This window comes from Propithecus coquereli, unplaced genomic scaffold, assembly GCF_000956105.1.
Source record: "Propithecus coquereli isolate 6110/MARCELLA unplaced genomic scaffold, Pcoq_1.0 Scaffold108, whole genome shotgun sequence".
Taxonomy (NCBI): Eukaryota; Metazoa; Chordata; class Mammalia; order Primates; family Indriidae; genus Propithecus; species Propithecus coquereli.
This window is the reverse complement of record NW_012134747.1, coordinates 3271977-3291349: the sequence shown is the minus strand read 5'-3', so window position 1 is coordinate 3291349 and position 19373 is coordinate 3271977. Positions and strand designations below refer to the sequence as shown.

The following is a 19373-nucleotide window of genomic DNA, read 5'->3' as shown; positions in this document are numbered from 1 at the left end:
TGACACGGTCTCATTACACCTTTGATGAAATGCCTGAATTCTCTCAAATGATTGCATCTTTCCCTGCCAAGTCATCATCCATTCTCATTTATTTTAAAAAACGATTAGAAGATGAAAAAATAAAATACATCTCCAGTTACACATATTATGTGGACATGCGTGCAGAACAATTGATCTGTAGTTAAGATTGGCTAAGAAAATGTCTCTGTTGCTAAAACAAAATTAAATCTATAATAGAAATACTCATGAACCCACACAAATTCTGTGCAAAGGAGTCTCCCAACTCTCCCCCATATTTTTCTTTGTGTACGACTGTCCTTGCTGCCAAAGAAGCACATTTGCTTTGACTGCGGAGCTCCTTTAGCCATTAAATGCCACAGTTCTAGTTTTTATGCTTGGAAAATGCTCGAAATGTGTTACTTTCCAGGGAACTAGATGCTGTGCCACTTTGAGAGTCAAGCCCTTCAAAGCCCAGCAACGGCTGTTTGAAAACTTCTGATTCTATTTTTGTATAGAATCTTTGTCCTCTATTTTCCCTGTGTTGATTTTCTGAAAGGCTTTGAGCCCTTGAGTGGACATTCTTCTAGTGGCAATTTTAACATATCAGCCAAATGCTTTTATTTGTGCTGCTGGTAGTACACACGATAATATACATCATTAAATTAATGCTATTCCCATACAGAAGTCCTTTTCCAGGAGTTGTTTGCTGGCTGTCCAGCTGTGGGATCAGAGGGTGGGATACTGTTGATTTCAGACACAGGAAAGGGACAATGGGAGCTGAGCTTTTAGTGACGAAGCCATCTGGGGTCCCGGGGTAACTGCTATACGGCTTGTACCGGAGGACAGAATGCGGGACATCACTTTTCACGCAGAGCCCCCACCAAGATTAAAAATCACAGAGAAGGCAAAATAATTTACTAAAATGTAGACCAAGAGCCCTCTCTTTTAGTAAGTATACAGGAGAAAGAGCTGAATAAGCTGAAAGGAAAAACTTGTACATAAGCTGCTTATCTCCTACGATTAGCAAGGTGAGGGGATTCTGGTCTTTAAGGACATTTTAGCTTATCTTGGCATCATGCGCCAGAATTATTTTTTCCACTTTTTCATGCTGTCTCTGTAATACAACCTCTTTACATAGTATATCTCAGGAAATGACAATTGGCTGTCGAATCCCATACAAATTAATTGGATATGACAGCTTAAAGGAATAAATATTCTGCAGAGAAGAAAGTTTTTGCTTATACTTCAATTCTTTTTTTTTTTTTACCTTCTTGGTTAATTTTATTATTTCAATTAGATCATTTAAAAATCAACACATCACATACCAACCTCCCCTAAGAGCAATCATAGATTTGATGATTTTTCTGATACACAGGATACGGTTTCAAATTTGCATTATTTTATCTACTGAATTAACTATGAATTCTAAACCAAACTAGTGCCGCCATGTGTTTTTAGACATCTCTAATCTAAACCATCTGGAGAGGCATGGTTTTGCAAAGGCATCCCTTTCAGGACACTCTGTGGATTTTGTCACTGCTTGAGGTTTTGGCAAACCATCAACATTACTATAATTCTCTTTTGTGAAATATAGCTTTTGACTAGGATTTGAGTCTTGGGGGTGTGTGTGCATACATTTATATGAGTATGGGCACTTGTGTACAGTTTTTGCTCCTGGTCTCTTGGCTTTTCAGGAGAACATATTTATAACAAACTTATTTTAAAGAAATACAGGTTTTTGTTGTATATAAGAAATGCTTAAATTTAATTTCAACTACTCAACATAATACCAGACAAAGTTATTGAAGAAGCAAAAAAGCAGTGTTAAATAACATACCTTATTATGTATAGGTGCTAGAAATACTTTTTTAAAAAGTCAAAAGGAGAAAACACACTGGCTTTAGAGAACAAAAAAAAAGTAAATTTATAAAATGATTATGTCAACAATGATTTGTAGCATATAAGACATAAACTCCTCAGACTTATTTTTGAGGAGAGTACAGTTTAAAATCAACTCAGCTAAATCTCTCACCTAAGAAAAGCAACATCTTGTTTCTGTGGCAAATAATGAACAAGGCATTTAAAAATGAGCAATCAGATATAAACATGAAAAAAGCAAAATATAGACTACTCATTATAATAAAGGTTAGAAAACTTTCCCTGAAAGTAAAGATGATCATTCTATCAATATTTCTACAAATTCTCTTCAATAATGTATGCTTTCAAGTAATTTCAAAAATTAAGTTTTGCTGAGAGTAATGGAAATGAATTAAAATAACAATGTAACTACTGGGGAATGTGAGTCTGTATTTATTAATATCATGATATGTTCAAACATCCCCATTCATCCAACGATATTAGGCAACTTAAAGACACATACAAATCAGAAATTTTGGGTCCAGTTTGCAGAGGGAAATAAAAAGGTAAATTTTTTAGAAATAGATGGTCTGAAGTCTAGAGGTGGTTCTGTCCCTAGAATATAAATGGGCCAACGCAATGCACAGGTATTGCTCTCGGAGGTGGCAGTAACCTTAGTCCCCTCTTTGTGGGTAGTAATATAGCAATGGGGCGATGCCACAGCCCACCCTTGCTTCCACTGACTCTGCTCCTGGAATGAGGTCCTTAACTGCTTTCTAGAACTCAGTAAATATCTCATTATCCTGTAATAATTAAAAATAAAAAAATTTTAAAAATCCTCACTATCATTTGATCTGGAAACAAATGGCTGAATGATTGATTGGGATGAGAAAACTTTGGAATTGTCTCAGGTTCCTGATTCACTAGGCATTTGTATACAAAGAACACATATAAGGATCTGACCAATGTGAACAGGGTCTAGGCAACTAACAGAAGTGAGAGGAACTGGGAGGTGATGGGAAATTAAGCATGGTGGGGATTGGGGCAACCTGCAGGGCTCTTAGAGAGGGGACAGGCACTTCTCAACTCCAACCAATCATTGCTGGGAGGGCCTGGCCATGGTGGGTACCCCAGAAATACCTGTTGATTGAACGAATGAATGAATGAGTAAATCAATGAATCTAAGATGAAACTTTTCAGGAATATATTCAAGCAAGAAAAATAAGAACACCAAGTTTAAGCTTCTTCCCATGTGACTATCATGCAGTAATAGCGAAAAAACCAAACATAAAGAGAATTGTTTTTATCTTTTCAAAGCAGATTCATTGGTTACTATGGACTGAATTGTGCCTTCCCTACCAAAAATTCATATGTTGAAGCCCTAACTTTCAGTGTGATTGTATTTGGAAATAGGTTTAGAAGAAGGCAATGAAGGTTATGAGGTCATAAGAGTGGAGCCCTGTTATGATAGAATTAGTGTCCTTATAAGAAGAGACATCAGGTAGCTCACTCTTTCTTCCTCCACCATGTGAGGACACAGCAACAAGGTAGTCATCTGCAAGCTGGAAATAAGAGTCCTCACCAGAAACTGAATCAGCCAACACCTTGATCTTGGACTTCTCATCCTCCAGAACTGTGAGAAATAAATTTCTGTTGTCTATAAACTACCCAGTCTATGGTATTTTGTTACAAAAGCCTGAGCTGACAAATACACCTACGTTATCTCTTTTAGCCTCACAATAATCCTAAGACATAAGTAGAAACCCACTATTGTTCAGCCCACACCCCTCAGATCACTCATTTTCCTAAGACTGAGACTTCTCTGACCCAGTGAATGGCTGGCAGGGTGGGGGGTAGTGAGCAGGAGGCAGTGACAGGCCAGAGACCGTGTTCATTTTGCTGTGTGGCTCTCACTGCATCGCCATCAATCATTCCTGGGGCTATTCGGGAATGAAGCACAACTGGGGAAAGCCCAGTTGAGACGGTTGTAGTACAGGGCATGGGGACAGCAGGGAAGGGCATTTAGGGGACTGAGTAAAATCTGCAGTGCTGGAGTTCTGCGTGGACGATGAATGGGGCACAGAAAATGCTAATAAGGGTCTTGGGTTTGGGATGGTGTGCAACTTTAGCCTGATCACTGGCACTATGGCATGGCAAGACAAAGAAAACAATAAAAAAATTTGTTCAAAGGTGTATTCTCATGGCATCCTCCGCATCAAATAGCTCAGTCACTCACATACTCTGTGAGGTATAGAGTCTCCTTCATTGCTGTTTCCAGATGAGGAATCATCTCGAATACAATCTCCTTGCTGTAATCCAGCTGATCATTCTAATTTCCCTAGATGTATCCCAATGATCAATTCTGTTTCTTCTTGTGTTACTTTTTGGAGAAGACTCCAGAAGCGGGCAGATGAAGAATGAAAGCTGGCAAGGCAGGTTTTCTGCTTCCAGCTTCTTAGGGCAAAACAGAAAATGAAGTTCCTGCTGTTTGATTTAATAAGAATCAGTGTCTAGCTCAAGCTCTGATCATCAGACCAGTCATACTCAATTGGCAGAAAAGAAGCGTTTCTGACGGTCTGCACTGCATTTCAGCACGTACATTTAAACTCTCGCGTGCACAAAATAGTAATGCTGTGCTGCTGTTCCTCGTGTCTGATCCATGGGAGTCATATCTTTTATATGAGTTTAATTTTACCTTTATGTCATATGTGATGTTTAATTTTCCATGATTTTATTCTTCAAAACATGTATTGTAATCTACATAACACTGGCTGAGGTTTGCTCTTCAGCGTTTTCCCGTCCTGTGGTATGAACATCACATTTGAAAAGTGTTTGGGTCTTACGGTGGTTTGCATGCTGTTGACCATGGAGTTTGTTTGCCAACAACAAAGCACCTACTATGTGTTTTCATTTTAAATTCCAGGAACTCATATTGAGTACAGAGCACTAGTTATCAAGGAACTTTCTGGGTTTTTTTTTATCCTTTTTTCTTTTATGACCTATGATAACCACTTCTTGGCTCATCCAAGAGAAGAGTTTAGAAAATGCCTTTTTCTTTTTATCAACTGAGCCATAAGAAAGTCACCCTTCTTTTGATTTAAATAAATACATAAAAATCCTTGAGTCAGATTCTAATACTTCTCTGGCCATAATATACTTTAGAAAACTAATTTAAATGAATTTATATCTCTGTGTCTTCAGCTGTTTTGTAGATTTGGATTATGGACCATGATCTGGGTTGGGAGAAGAAATCAAGTTTGTTGAAATAAATCTCACAAGTTCCACCAGAGACTGCAGGAAATCTTCTTTTCATGGGATCAGGAAACACAGCAAAGCCTCCATGACACACCCAGGGTCACTCAGTTGTGTGGTCAGCTAGGAATGGCGCTGCCAGTCCTGACTTTCTGCCGCTTTCCTAACCACCAACCCACGTTCCCTGCTGGGTTACCATCACTCCTCACAGGCGGAACCCTCTCTGAGGTTAGCAGGAACCAAACGCTGTGCGGCAGAGGCCATGAGCTGCAACTGCCATCTGTAACCTTACAGAATCTCAATGAGAAGTAAAGCCACATTATCGTAAAAAAGGCAACTGAGGGTTTTAAACACAGGCACAAATGAGGTCAGCTGGTGTTACCCCACTTCACATTCTGCTTTGCCCCTGAAATAGTGAGGGTTTCCGGTCACTGTCAGTTTCAGGTCATTGTCAGATCATCCTTGAAAAGAGAATGCCAAGAACAAAGAAACCAAATCAGAAAAAAAGTAAAAGTAAAAATAAAAACCTCTGACCAGGCTGAGCCTCTAAACATAGCTTTTCCACTTACCTCAATGCAGATAATTCTAAGATATATATTTCTGATTCTATTCATTCCGTTTAAAAGAGAAAGACCACACCAGGGTAAGCAATGCAGGGTGGTCAGACACATAATCTAATGACAGTGTGTGGAAACCACTACAGAAGACGGCGGGAGCACTGCCAGATTGTGTGACGGGGCCGAGCGGCTGATTTCTATGCAGAGTCCACTGACATTTTCCAAGTACGGACAGCTTTTATTGAAATGAAAATAGAAAATGCAGGACCAGAGCCCACACTAAAAATTCAGTTTAGTAAAGACATGAAACTGCCCACGAAAGCAGAAGGTATTTGGGCCTTGCTCGTCATAACAGAGAGAAATGAGCCTTTATACTAAAATCTTTTTATGATTAGGCTAGAAGCCTGTCACTCTTTGTGAAACAACACTGAGCCGCTGTCTGTTTCATGTGTATTTATTGTTTCTAGTACCTGAAACAATGCTCTTCTGTGCCATTGGGTTTGTTTGCAATCGTAAACTTTGAAAAAATGTGAATAATCAGCAGAGATCAGCAAAAAAAAATGGATAGCTAATGCAATTATTCCCAAATTATAAAAGTACGATGGTCACGAGGCAGCCTTGCTATTCCCTCTCCCAGTCCTCTTTCTTACTAAGAAAAGTAATTGTCTAATTTTGAAATTATTGGAACATCACAGGAGAAAGTGGATGCACATTCAAATGACTTGATTTCAGTGAGTTAGTGTCTAGAAACGAGCAGTTGTGATAAATATGACTTGGTAAAGACCAGAAAGGATGTAGAAGAAAAGTTATAGATCAAGGTTTGGTGTTTTCACATATATATTTTAATTCCATGGACTCACTAAATTTTCCTTTAGGGTTAGAAGATGGTAAAGATAGCCACATCTAGAACCATGTCTAAGCAATATCTTCTAGGAAGCAGGCTATACACCTTGAACGGGCTGCACAGCCTTTGCTATCAAGTTCCATATTGCCCACTCCTCTGGAACGCAGCCTGGGGGAAGGCACAGTGCAGGCGGCAGAGTAGCCTCAGCTCCAGGATTGGCTCCACTGTTCGCTAGCTGGGTAACCTTTAAAGTCTGAAATCTCTCAACTGGAAAAGGAGAATGATAACCTTTTTTCTACCTACCTGTTGTATGGATAAATGAGATCATGAAGACAGAGTGTTGGGAAAATGTAAAATACAGACAAAGGTGGTTATTGCTATAGGTACTGCAGTTTAAGTAATGCATGGTAACCAAATTGCCTTTATTATTTTTTTCCCTTTAACCTCCATCCACTAATTCATCTATCACTTCCCTGGAAGCCCAAGGACCCCTGATTTAGTCTCCCAACAGCTCAGGCATACTCAAGATTACAGCACTTTTGTTTTCTTTTGGCAGCCAGTGGTACTTACCTGGCCTTATCCCAACTTCATGGGTATCAATGTGTTAGGGTGTGTCACTACCCCGGAAGAAACAGCACTCTGTGAGGCACGTGGTCCCTACATCACATTCAGTGTGGTCCTGAGCCCATTCCTAGATGAACAACTTTGAGTCTCCTGACTACCCACCACAAAACCCAATTCCAGCAATAACCGAGCTACAGGAAATCAGTTTGTGGAGCTGGGGGTTGGAGGGAGGGAGAGGAAGGGTGGGAGAGGCATGGGTACTTGGTTAGAAAATTTCTCACGTGGGGCCAGATGGGAGATGAGCATCTTGGGAATAAAGGCAAGATATGCCTTTCCAGGTTGGACCAAGGAGAAAAGGGGGATTGTGGAGATGAGAAGGAAAATCCCACACTTCCATATAAAGACATTAATTAGCTTTGTCACCTTATCATCCCCTTTCTTCACTTTCCTCTATATTCCAGTGGTTCATAACTCGTACTGCATATTCAAGTCACCTGGGAGTTTTTAAAAAATTGCCCAAGCTGCATCCTAGACAAATTAAACCAGAATCTCTTTGGGTGGAACCCAGGCATCTGTAGTTCTTTAAAGTCGCTCAGGTGATTGCAATGGCCAACTAAGGTGGTGAACCCAGTTTGTTCCATTTCTTCTTTATGCGATCCCTCCTCTCCAACACCCAACGGTGTTACCTGGCTGCATCCTCTACTAATGCAGTGTGAGGCAGGATATGGGCTTCAGAGCAAAAGCCAGCTGACTTCAAAGCTGGCCATGCCATTCACAGCACCCACACTCGTTTCATAACTTCTCTGAGTCAGTGTCTCCTCTGGGGGCACTAAGAGTTTATAGCGATGAGTGTAAAGAATAGATTCTCAACACATGTTAGAATCATTTTGTTTTAACAGATTCAATGTCACAGAGACATTCCCCACGATCTCAGATTAACATATTTTTTCACCTCTTAGGAAAGTTCCTATGCCTTTGATGTCTAATTATTTCTCTTCTAAAGTTATTCACTCTAGGTATATTTGCTTATGAGCACAAAGTGATCTGGAACTAGTAGGATTTTAGGAATAGTGAAAGACACCAGTTTCCTAGAATGCTCTGGGGTGACACCCAGAGGTGATGGTTAGTTTTATGTGTCAACTTAGCTAGGCTATGGTGCCCAGTATTTTGATGAAACACTAGTGTAGATGTTGGTGTGAAGGTATTAACATTTAAATCAGTAGACTTTGAGTAGATTACCCTCCATAATGCTGATGGTCCTCATCCGATCAGTTGAAGGCTTTAAGAGCAAAGACTGAAGTTCCTCCAAGCAGAACCAACCTGTCTGCAGCACAGAAACTCTGCCTTGCTGCCCTGCTCTGCAGATTTTGGACTTCACACTACAGAACCAATTGTAGTTTGAAACTCCAGTCTGTCACCTGCCCCAAAGATTTTGGACTTGCCAGCTACCACAATTCTTGGGCCAATTCTTTAGAATAAATCTCTCTCTCTCTCCCTCTCTAAATATACACACATGAAGAATACATTTAGAAAATTTCATGAATATGTGATATATAGCTCCTATTGGTTCTTTTTCTCTAGGGAACCCTGGCTGATGCACTGGGAGTCCTCAGAATGGCTTCATAATTACTTTTGCCGTGCTCACTTCCCTTTTCTCCTCTCCCGAGAGGGACCAACGTGCTCTCCCTTTCACCCTCCAGACCTGGTCCTACATTCTGCCCCCTACAGCTCCTACAGTTAGATCTCTTTAAGAGAATTAATTTAAGGGCAGAAACTGAGTACTATGATTTTCATAAGATTTTTCTAAATGTATCCTTCATGAATATTAAGGGTCATTGATATGAACTACTGATTTATATCTGAGTAACACAATCATGACTTTCAATATCTTTAAATATGTTACGTGTAGTTAAATTGAATAGTTTTTATTTGATATCTAAGAATCTCAGAGTCTTTGGGGTGTTTTGTATGTGTCACTTGATCAACTCTAAAGTTTAAACATACTATTAATATTTTCTTCTAAGTTACATATATTGGATCATTTAAGGGAGAAATTAAAAATAAAATTGAATGTTTATTGGTAAAATCTTTAGCAAATGATCCCAAAGCTACCAAAAGAAGAAAAAAAAAATGCCCTATCTAACTAATATTAGTATTGACTATTGTCATGTGACAAAACAGGTAATTTAAAAATTTGAGTTAATTCCATAGAACTGTAGTCAGTTAATATAATTAAAAATTTAAAAATTTTGATAGACATCATGTATATTAATTAAAATAATATGTGTTACTTATTAGGTTTTCAAAATCAAAGATAGGCTTTATATAATATCAAAATAATTTAAAAGGCACAGTTTTTAAAAAATGTGCTTCTCCTTATCCCATAATCCTTATAGTATTTCCCTGGCAATTCAGCAAACCTCTTAAAATTGAACAAAATTAGAATTTTGTGCTTCTATGTTTACAGAAAGAGCATATCAGACTGACTTGATAATCTAAAGAAAAAACCGTTCTTATTTCAAAGGTTCAGAAAATAAAGGTTATTTACTATGCAGACCTAGACTTCTTGTTAAGTTGTTTTTGAGATAGCAAATTAGAAAAACATGGTCAGAGTTAGAGGCTACTCAATCAGGTTGAGGCTGGGACTTTTATTCCAGGAGCTCCTGTTCCCCAAATTTTATCTGATAATGTTCTAAAGTCTAAACATATTTTAGTTCAAAAAGATGCTTGGCTCTTAGATATAAAATGGCACAAAGCTTCCAAAAATCAATAGGTTTACCCGCCCTCTTCAAATGATGTATTTGTAGTCAGAGTAATCTGCTGCTCAGTACCTCTGAACTGTAGTATTTGAGGAACTGAAACTTTGAGCTGGATTGTTTGTTTTTCATTTTCCTGTGCATAATCACAGGATAGGGGCATTAATAAGGGGGTTGGTGTATTGGCCAGTGCTGAGGCCTATTATTTAGGCAGAGTCACGGCAACAGAGCAAAGCTGAACGTGTGCAAGTGTAGCGTAATTTCAGCCTGCATTGTGTCAAGCGGAAGAGAAGACGTGTCTGCAGACCCAAGGAGTAAAATGTACAAAACTATTTGAATTATCTCTGCATTTTCAAACTAGATACAGCATCTACATTTCCTAAGAATTTAAGAAACACTGGTGGTAAGTCTTTCCCCAAACCAGCTACAGAAGTATTATTATCTGTAAAGCAATATGGCGTCCATAAACTCAAAATTGGCAAAACCCACTGAACTACATTTCAGAGAGAGTAGGAAACTTGAAATGGTTGCACTCTGAGGGTGTCCACGTGGGTGGGCAAGCTTATGTTGCTGCTAGGCAGGGGAAGTGGTACACCACGATTTCTTCATAAGTGTGAGGTCTTTATAAACTCATCCTTGTGGGGGCTGTTTTAAATAGAAAGAAAATGACACACAGTCCCCAACCAAGCTTCCTAACTGTTTGGGGAGGGTTGCCACTTTCCCAAAACATTAGGTTATTGTGGGGGAATTTTCCAAAATTGTCAACCATCTCATTTTTAAACTCAGTTCTTCCTCTCGACATAAGACAGATGCAATATGGCAGGAACTATATTTGGTCTAGCAGGAGATGCAAGTTATTTTTACTATGCTGACGCCTACCTGACAGTGGAAGACGTATTCTGGTGTGGTTTTCTTAAACTTCATGTTCCAAACCAAGGCCACTCCATCTGGTTCATGGGGAGCGTCTTCATTGTTGTTGTAGGAAGCAACCATCAGCTCAGGGTACTAAATGGAAGAGATCACAAGGATAGATTATGCTGGGATGACGACACAAGGAAAACTTTTTTATTTCTACATTCATGTGCTATATTACACAGTGTAAATGGTGCTTTCTTGTGAAATTATAGCATACTTAGTATCGATGTACTGCCTCAACCCACTGCAGTCCAGTCTCTGCCTCCGTATGGGCTGCCATGGTCACCAATAACTACTAAACTTCAAACACTGCTTAACTCTCTGTATTATTAATATCTGACACTTGGGGCTACTCCCTTCTTTCTGCTATGTTTGCTTCTGTTACATCTTTCTCTTCTGATTTTCATTCCTGATCACTCTTTTTAGTCCCTATAGGTTCTCCTTCCATTGCATATATTCCAAGGGGGGCTGTTTTGTGCTCTTTTTTCCCTCCATCTACACATCCTCCCTGGGTGAGCTCATCTATTCCAATGGCTTTAGTAAGCTTAATAGGCTGACAAGTTACAAATTTACATCTCCAGGTTTAATTTCTCCCTGAGTTGCAGACCCCGACATCTGACTGCTTGCTGGGGATTGCTCAGGGCTGTCCACAGACACAGCAGATGCAGTGCATGGGAAAAAGAGCTCACTGACTTCCACATAAAACCTGTGGCTTCTCCAATGTTCCACTGAGGAAGGCAACAGCTTCCCGAATGGCTTCCTGCTTCCAGGCTTGCCAGCCCTACATTCACCCACTCCACTCTCCATCGTTTGTCAGGATGACTTTACAAAATATTTATCTGGCTAAATCCCTCCTCAGCTCAAAATACTTTAATGGCTCATCCTTACTTTCAAGGCAAAACCCAGGTCATGTAGGATCCTTCACGATCTGTCATTTTCTACCTTTCCTGTTTGTTCTCTTACAACCTCCCCTCTCCCCCCACCCCCAGCCTCTGTACCTAGGAGCCTGATACTCACTCTCATTGGAGAGTATCTATTCTGTGTTGTTTACATCATTAATTCATCCTTCAAGATGCAACTCAGGCATCAAATCCTCTAAACAATCCTTACTAACCATCCACGCCTCTTCTTTGCCTCTTCTCAGCTGCCTTAGTATTCTGTGTCCCTCCACCCCCAACTAAAGCATTTGTCAAATTGTATTATGATATTTTCCCCACCTATCTCTTTTACTAGACTGTAAGCTCTTTGAGTGTAGGGACAGGTTTTTATTGACCTCTGAACCCAGTGTCCAGTAATTCCTAGCACATTTTGTGTCGAAATCTGTTGGAATTATTTTTAGTTTTTACTTTTATAAACTTCTTTTTATTTCAGCAACTTTGTGCTCAGTAGAAAGGCCTTAGATTTAATCCTTTGTTGTCACACAATGCCAATAATTAAAGGCTTAAATGCAAGAAACAGAACCAGCAAAATAAGAAGGAGGACTCCATAGCGATGCCAGGTGTTAGAAATACCTACTCACCCTACATGAGTGAGTAGTGTTACTAAATAAACTGAAGGTAAATCTCATAGGAACTATATATGAGTTAGGGTGCATTTCATGAAACTGCCATTCCTACCTGGAATTGTCATAAGGCAGTTCCATTAAAAATAGCATCAGGATTATGTTGGATCATATCACTCCCTTCTCATAGGTCATTTAATTTTTTCCTTCTTTTTTCACTATGCTGTGTATATATTTGGCAGAAGATTTCCCTAATTTGAACACAGACTTTTTTTCCACAGTAAGTCTTCTCTGTGGCTTTGAGTAAAGAAAGCTGCAGAGAGTCACAGCTTGCTGCTTGGTGCAGAGGAGGTATAAGCGAACGACACACATGCATGTGGCCACCAGGGGAAGTAATCATTCTTTATTAGAAAACACTCCTCAGCGGATGAATCAAAGGCCTATTAAGAAAGGCCTTTGATTCAAAGCCCATTCAAAGAAACTAACATCCAGATAAACACAGAAGTCTCCAGACTGTCCATCTGAAGTTTAACTATGTCACATGTGAAAAGGCAACTCTATAAACATCGACACCACTACCACAGGGGCCAAAGAGCAGCCAGATGTGTCTGGAATAATATCCCCCAGCTTCACATCTGGGTCTCATCGTTTACACCCACTTGCAGCTTTTCTTTTTTCTCTTTTAAAAATATTTTAAATTGTTTAGCTTTAAATCTCCTTTAGAAAACAGGGAGTGTTTTAATAAAATACCAGTGAAATGCTTTTGGCAAAATCTCTATAACTGGGATCATAAGGCCCAAAGATACTGATTTAAATTTAAGCTCATGCAAGTTTTTATGACCTCAAAGTGTCCTCTAGTATGTCCTTTTCCATTGTTTGTTTAAACATGACTAGTCATATTTTCTTATTCTCAAATTAAAAGTCTCTAAACAATTATTTAAATGTCAAATGTTGTTAAAATTATAATTTTAAAGAGATATGAACAATTATGAAATTTGTGATCATCTGATTACTCATAGGGCAGGATTGTCCAATATTGAACCTAGGGAAGTTTTACCTGGAAATTACCAGATATGTTCTCAAACCCAGTTTGTTCTTACAGATAAATGAAATCTAACATTTACTGGAGAGGAACAAACCAACATGTCTTAAGTGCCCATTATGTGCCAGACACTGAGCTGGGTGATATGTCAATTCGTTTGGTCCTCACAATCCTTTAAAGTGGGCAATGGTTCACTTACTTCTACAGACAAAGAAGCCAAGGATCCTGGGTTAAATAATTTATTCCAAGCTATGCTGCTAATAACTGATAACGTGAGATCCCCACTTGAAATCTGCTGGGCTTCAAAGACCATGTCCCTTCCTGTCCATTACGGCATACGTCAAGTGCCCCTATACATGTATAAAGCACTGTGACGGGTAAAATGTGGGATAAGAGTGCTCATAACATAATAACATGGTCTGCTCGTTAGGAACTCACCATTAAGCAGAAGGAGAAAAGACACGTGTTGGAATGACTACAACACAAACACAACACAAAATAAATGCGAAGCACGACGTGCTAAAAAGGAGGTATAAGCAAGGTTCTGTAGAAGCATGGAAGAGAACATGCCAACTTTAGTTGGGATGGAGTATGGCAGCGGGGATAAATTGGAAGGGACTTCAGAGAAGAAATGGGACTTGAGTTGGGCCTTGCCAAGTGCATAGGTTATTAGGAAAGAAGAGAGAGGAGAGTATGGACAAGAGTACAAAGACGGTGTGGGAGATTCTCTTGGATATTCACCTGGTTCGCATGATTCTCTGTCTTTGGAGATGACCCCAATACACAGATGTCTAACTTCTCAGGGATAATTAATTAATTGCAGGGTTGATACTTGACCCCGCTGAGCCAATCACATCCTCTAACCTGGATATTGTAAATTTTGAACTGAGACACAGAACTCCTAGGCTGGCAGATGAGTCAGGACAATGCCAGCATCCTATTGGTGAGGGACCTCAAGCTGCTCAGATTTCTAGTATTGCTGAGTTTAAATTTTCGTCTTTTTCATGGATTCCCTTACTATGCTAGTGGCTCTTTAATAGATTCCTCTTTCTACTTAACCCCGCCAGAGGCAAAGCTTTTTTGACTAATACAGTGAAGAAGACAGTGTTCAGGAGGCATCAGGTCGTAGTATTTGGCTGGAGAAAGGCTATGTGAAGAGGTGTGAAAGAAGAAAGGCCTGGAAATGCCTTAGAGCATCATCAGGGACGTCACTGAGTAGAGGCTAACCATTTTAGATTTTACTCTGGGGACAACAGGAGTCATACTCTGCAACTACTAATGCTATTGCTACTACTACTCTCATTACTATGTTCAATTTACTGAACACTTTTATGCACAAGACACTTTTAAAATTCTTGGTCCTTTAAGATATATTAATTCATTTAATACTCCCAATAAGCACGTGACCTAGGTATTATCACTATCATCATTTTAGAGTAAGGAAACTTAAGCCAAGAGAAGTTAGGCAACTTGCCCAAGTTGATATAGAGGACACGTAAGTAATCTTTACGAAGATGAATCCGGTAAAAGCACTTACAATGACTCGACTACATCGAGACTGGAAGTAGGGGCACCAGTTAGGAAGCTATTTCCTAATATCAGCAAGAAGTACAGGGCATGACATAAAGTAGGCGTAAAATCCACGTGTTAGTAGATTTAAATTGGTGCCAGTGGGAGTCTTTTTGCTACCGTGAATTTGACTGGATTTAGCAATTAAATGAGCTGTCAAAGATTACTCAGGTTTGTACCTTGGATGACTGCAGGATTGGAGGACACTATTTACATGTGAGAGGAGTATGTGTGGTGGCAGCGAGGTCGTGAGTCTGGTTCTGTACACGTCCGCAAAATCTGTCACGTGGTATGTGGATAGAATTACTGACGCACTGTGCTAAACAATGTTCAGTGAGTGACAGAGTTGACATAATTCCCCAAGTCCCCAAATTTCTTCCAAGCAATGATGTGTGGATGATATATGTTGCAACATTAAAGTGTTCTTCTTTAACAAGCCCAGGAGATCAAAGCAAAGCTATGCTGAAACCTTATAATTTCTTCCTTTTTCTCCCCTCAGCTTCATTCTGTTACAGTCAGGAAATCATCCCAGGCATGCATGCCACTACTAGACTCCGAGACTGTGCCTCCATCCTTCTCTTCTTTCTTAATATCGTTGGATCACATCCAGATTCATTCAGAAAGTCTCTGAACATGTAAACCTGGTTCTTCAAACCCCATAAAATTGTTGTGATATAGGAGCCGAGGGTTCCAAATCTTTTTTTTTTTCATATATAGAAAGCTATTTATTTCTTACAGAAAATATCAAAAAAATTGAGAGAGAAAGAAAAAGAAAAAAAGGAAGGAAGGAAGGAAGAGAAAGAGAGAAAGAGAAAGAAAGAGAAAAAAGGAAACAAATCTTTTTTTTTAACGCCCCATATAAAATACATTTTTTCAGAAATACAAACCTGTTCCCCACAGTGTAGGTGGACAGACTACATAAATGTGGGAGAAATAAATGTGGCCTCTTTATGGTGGAGTTTCTGCCCTTTCTGGTTTCACTTCCTGCAACACAAACATCACACAGGACCCCGTGTGGAAACACACCCATGGGCAATACGGCCCGTCACCTACTGAGGCAGGTGGGGGCCCGCCCTGCTGACAGGGCCACGGCCTCCTCAGGGAGTGTTCCTGGCTGACGGGGGACACGGTAACAGTTGCCTTTGAGGAATGTGTCAGATAAGGTTCCTATGTAATTCCCAGACTCCGAACAAGTGAACAAGCTGAGCTAAGTGTTTCCTCAGGCTTGGATCTGATTTCTGTGCACACCCGAGCGTGCTCAGAGACCACCCACACGCTGGCGGAAAGCGGCTGGGCAAACCCTGCTGTCTCAGTCTCTGCTTGATGTGTTCTTTGTTGTTTGGATGTAAAAGAGGATTCAAGGGGAGAAACAGTCACTCTCTTGGTGGCTGACGAGAGTCCAGTTTGGAGGATTACACTCCTCTTCAGTTCTCCTGTTCTCCAATAGGATTAAATGGGGCTCTTCTTCTCATGTTTTATGGCTCTGCCTAGAACACCCTCTTCTTTCCTCCCTTTGCCTAAATCCCAGTCTTCAGAGAAGCCCTGTCTGACCAGAGACAGATCCCAGTCCCACTGAACCCTGAGAGCACTTGCTATCTGCCCCATATCATTCAGCACCTATAAGCTCTCTTAGTTTCAGATCCAGCTCTTTGTGGGAGGCAGTGGTTAAGAACATACACCTTGGAATGCCAAAAGACTTGGATTTAAATCCCCACGCTACCACATCCTAGCTAAGTGATTTTTAGCAAGTTACTTAGCTTCTCTGAGCCTCAGTTTCTTCAAATATAACATGGAAATAGTAATAGTGGCTGCTTCATTTGGTTGTTGTGAGGGTGGAATGTACAGCCTTCAGAGCAGGTGGCACAGCACTTTGTATAAAAGAAACACAAATGAAAAGCTAGCTATGAGGCCAGGCATAGTGGCTCATGACTATAATCCTAGCACTTTGGGAGGCCGAGGCGGCAGGATTGCTTGAGGCCAGGAGTTTGAGACTAGCCTGAGCAATGTGGTGAGACCCCATCTCTACAAAAAATAGAAAAATTAGCTGGGCATGGTGGCATGTGCCTGTGGTCCCAGCTACTTGGGAGGCTGAGGCAGGAGGATCACTTGAGCCTAGGAGCTTGAGGTTGCAGTGAGCTATGATGATGCCACTGCACTCTAGCCCAGGGGACAGAGCAAGACTTTGTCTCAATAAATAAATAAATAAATAAATAAAAGCTAGTTATGCCAACCTGGGCAACATAGTGAGACCCATTCTTTACAAAAATATTTTTAAAAAATTAAAAATTAGTCAGCCATGGTGGCTGTAATCCCAGCTACTTGGGAGGCTGAGGCAGGAGGATCACTTGAACCTAGGAGTTCAAGGTTGCAGTGAGCTGTGATCATGCCACTGCACTCCAGCCTGGGTGACAGAGTGAAACCCTGTAAAATTAGGCTGTGTGCCTTTGAATGTATTACTTAACCACTCAGTGTTGGGCATAGTGCTTGGTATATTATCAATTAGTTGAGTTGGCCATTCAGCACATTGGCTTTTAGTAAATTTGCCTGCCTTCACTCTGAATGCCACACTAATGAGTTGAGACATTTTTCCTATGGGCAATGGAGAGTTTTAGTCCAGGGAATGAAATGATCAGATTTGTATTTTAGAAAGATGATTTGCGTAGACGTCCAGAGGGAAAATTATAGGTGGACAAGCATGGAGGTAGAAAAACCAATTAGAGGGTTAAAAATAGTACAGGTGTGAGATGATGAGTAGATGAGTAGAGAAATGGCTGGTCTTGGTGACAGACTCGTCTGGAAGATAAAGGAGAGGAAGTTGGTAATATTGATGACGAGAATAGGCCCTTGGGTATACTGCGATGCCTTTAACATAGAGACAATGTAGTAAGCAAAGAAGGATTTTGGATATATGGTAAAAATGATTAGTTTGAGATTCTATGAGACACCTAAGTGGATCTGTCTGGTATATAAAGTGAAATTCAGGAGAGAGATTGGGTGGGCGATACAAATAGGCTGTCCATGTTGTTATTGAACCCTTAGCAGTGGAAGAGATCTCCCCTGAGAGTATAACGGGAAGAAGAGCAGAGGTTAAGGGCATGACCACAGGGACCTCAGGGTGGTAGAGGAAAAGGAAATCTTGGAGAAGTCAGAGAACTGGAAGAAAGTTGAGTAGAGAGAACTTAGCAGAAACAGGTTGTTTCTGTAAGCATGGGGAAGTCAACTAAGCTGGTTGACAAAGAGAGTTCAGGGCAGATGAAAGCTTAAAAATATCCACAGGATTTGACAAGTAGAAAATCAATAGTGACCTTAATAAGAGCAGTTTCATGGACAGAATGGTCCAACTCCTTGTCTGGTACCTAGCACATAGTAGATACTCAATAAATACAAATAACTGAGTGAAGAATTTAAACTGAAACCTTAGTAAAATGAGAAAGAAGACCAATGGACATGAAGAAGAAAATTGTAGTTTAGTAAGCATATCTAAAGTGGAGGAACAAATCTCTCTTATTTTTTTTTATACAAATGCCATGAGAACACAAGCCCAGGCTGTGCCATCCCAGCAATAATTCTTACCTGGAGAGACCAATCCATACAAGTGACCACTCGATGCTTGGACCAATGTTCATCATAGAACTGACGATTGAAAGAAAGATTGGCTCCAGCCTGAACATCCCTAGGAGAGTTTAAACATCAGAGATAAATACGATGCTTCAGAATGGGGCTTTCCATCTCAGCTGCTCATACTGAAACATGAAATGGCAAAAGTACAGCACACAATGCTCTCTGAAGCCCGAATGTCAGTCTAGACAGCAAACTCTGGTTAACATAGGTGAACTAAAGATGGTCTCCTTTATGAAAAGATCTTTCCAACTTGGCCCAGAAAAGATTTCCACAAGTTCCAAGCCTGGTATTAAACGTCCAATTTGTTTCAGGCTCCCATCTAGACCAGTCCTGAAGCATTCTCCTTTCCCTGATAGGCTCTAGCCTGAAATAGGGTTTATTAGAAATCTCCCTGTTACAAGGGAAGGCAGCACACTAGGAGATTCTTTGATATCAATACAACCTTAACTGTCCTTAGACCAGAAGTGATATGCATGTTTTTATTTACCTGTAAATTCTGATCGGCTACAGCAGTTGCCTCCTCGCTCAACAGTAAGTGATAATCTCTACCATAAGACAGGCATGGTGGAGAGTGGAGGATTCACCAGATGTGTTCCAGATACTTCCCATTCCTACCATAGACCAAAACAGCATCTGGGTCTAGGAGGATTACACTTTGGCCAGCGCTTACCTGGCTGACGCTCAACTGGCTACAACACATCCTTCGAAGAACTCAGCACTTGGTCATGCAGTTGCTCTACGAGGCTGAGTGTTTAAATTGAGTAATGCTTGTTCTGTGCCAGCAGCTACTAGATCTGCATAAAAAGCTGCCTAAATTTCTTGGACTTCAGTTTGGAAATTCTTCTACACTCACCCTGTTCATTTGCTTCACCCATTGGCTTGCATTCTGCATTGC

At 40.3% G+C, this 19373-nt stretch overlaps 1 protein-coding gene across 1 annotated transcript in view; it reads right to left on the bottom strand.

Moving 5' to 3' along the window:
* The window catches only part of DYNC1I1 (dynein, cytoplasmic 1, intermediate chain 1), a 277749-nt gene that overhangs the window by 91130 nt on the left and 167246 nt on the right, over positions 1–19373 (bottom strand). The window contains exons 8-9 of the mRNA XM_012647409.1: positions 18431–18530; positions 10710–10835 (exon numbers count right to left, since the gene is read on the bottom strand). Of these exons, the coding sequence (XP_012502863.1) occupies positions 10710–10835; positions 18431–18530 (226 nt within the window). The remainder of the gene's footprint in view (positions 1–10709; positions 10836–18430; positions 18531–19373) is intronic.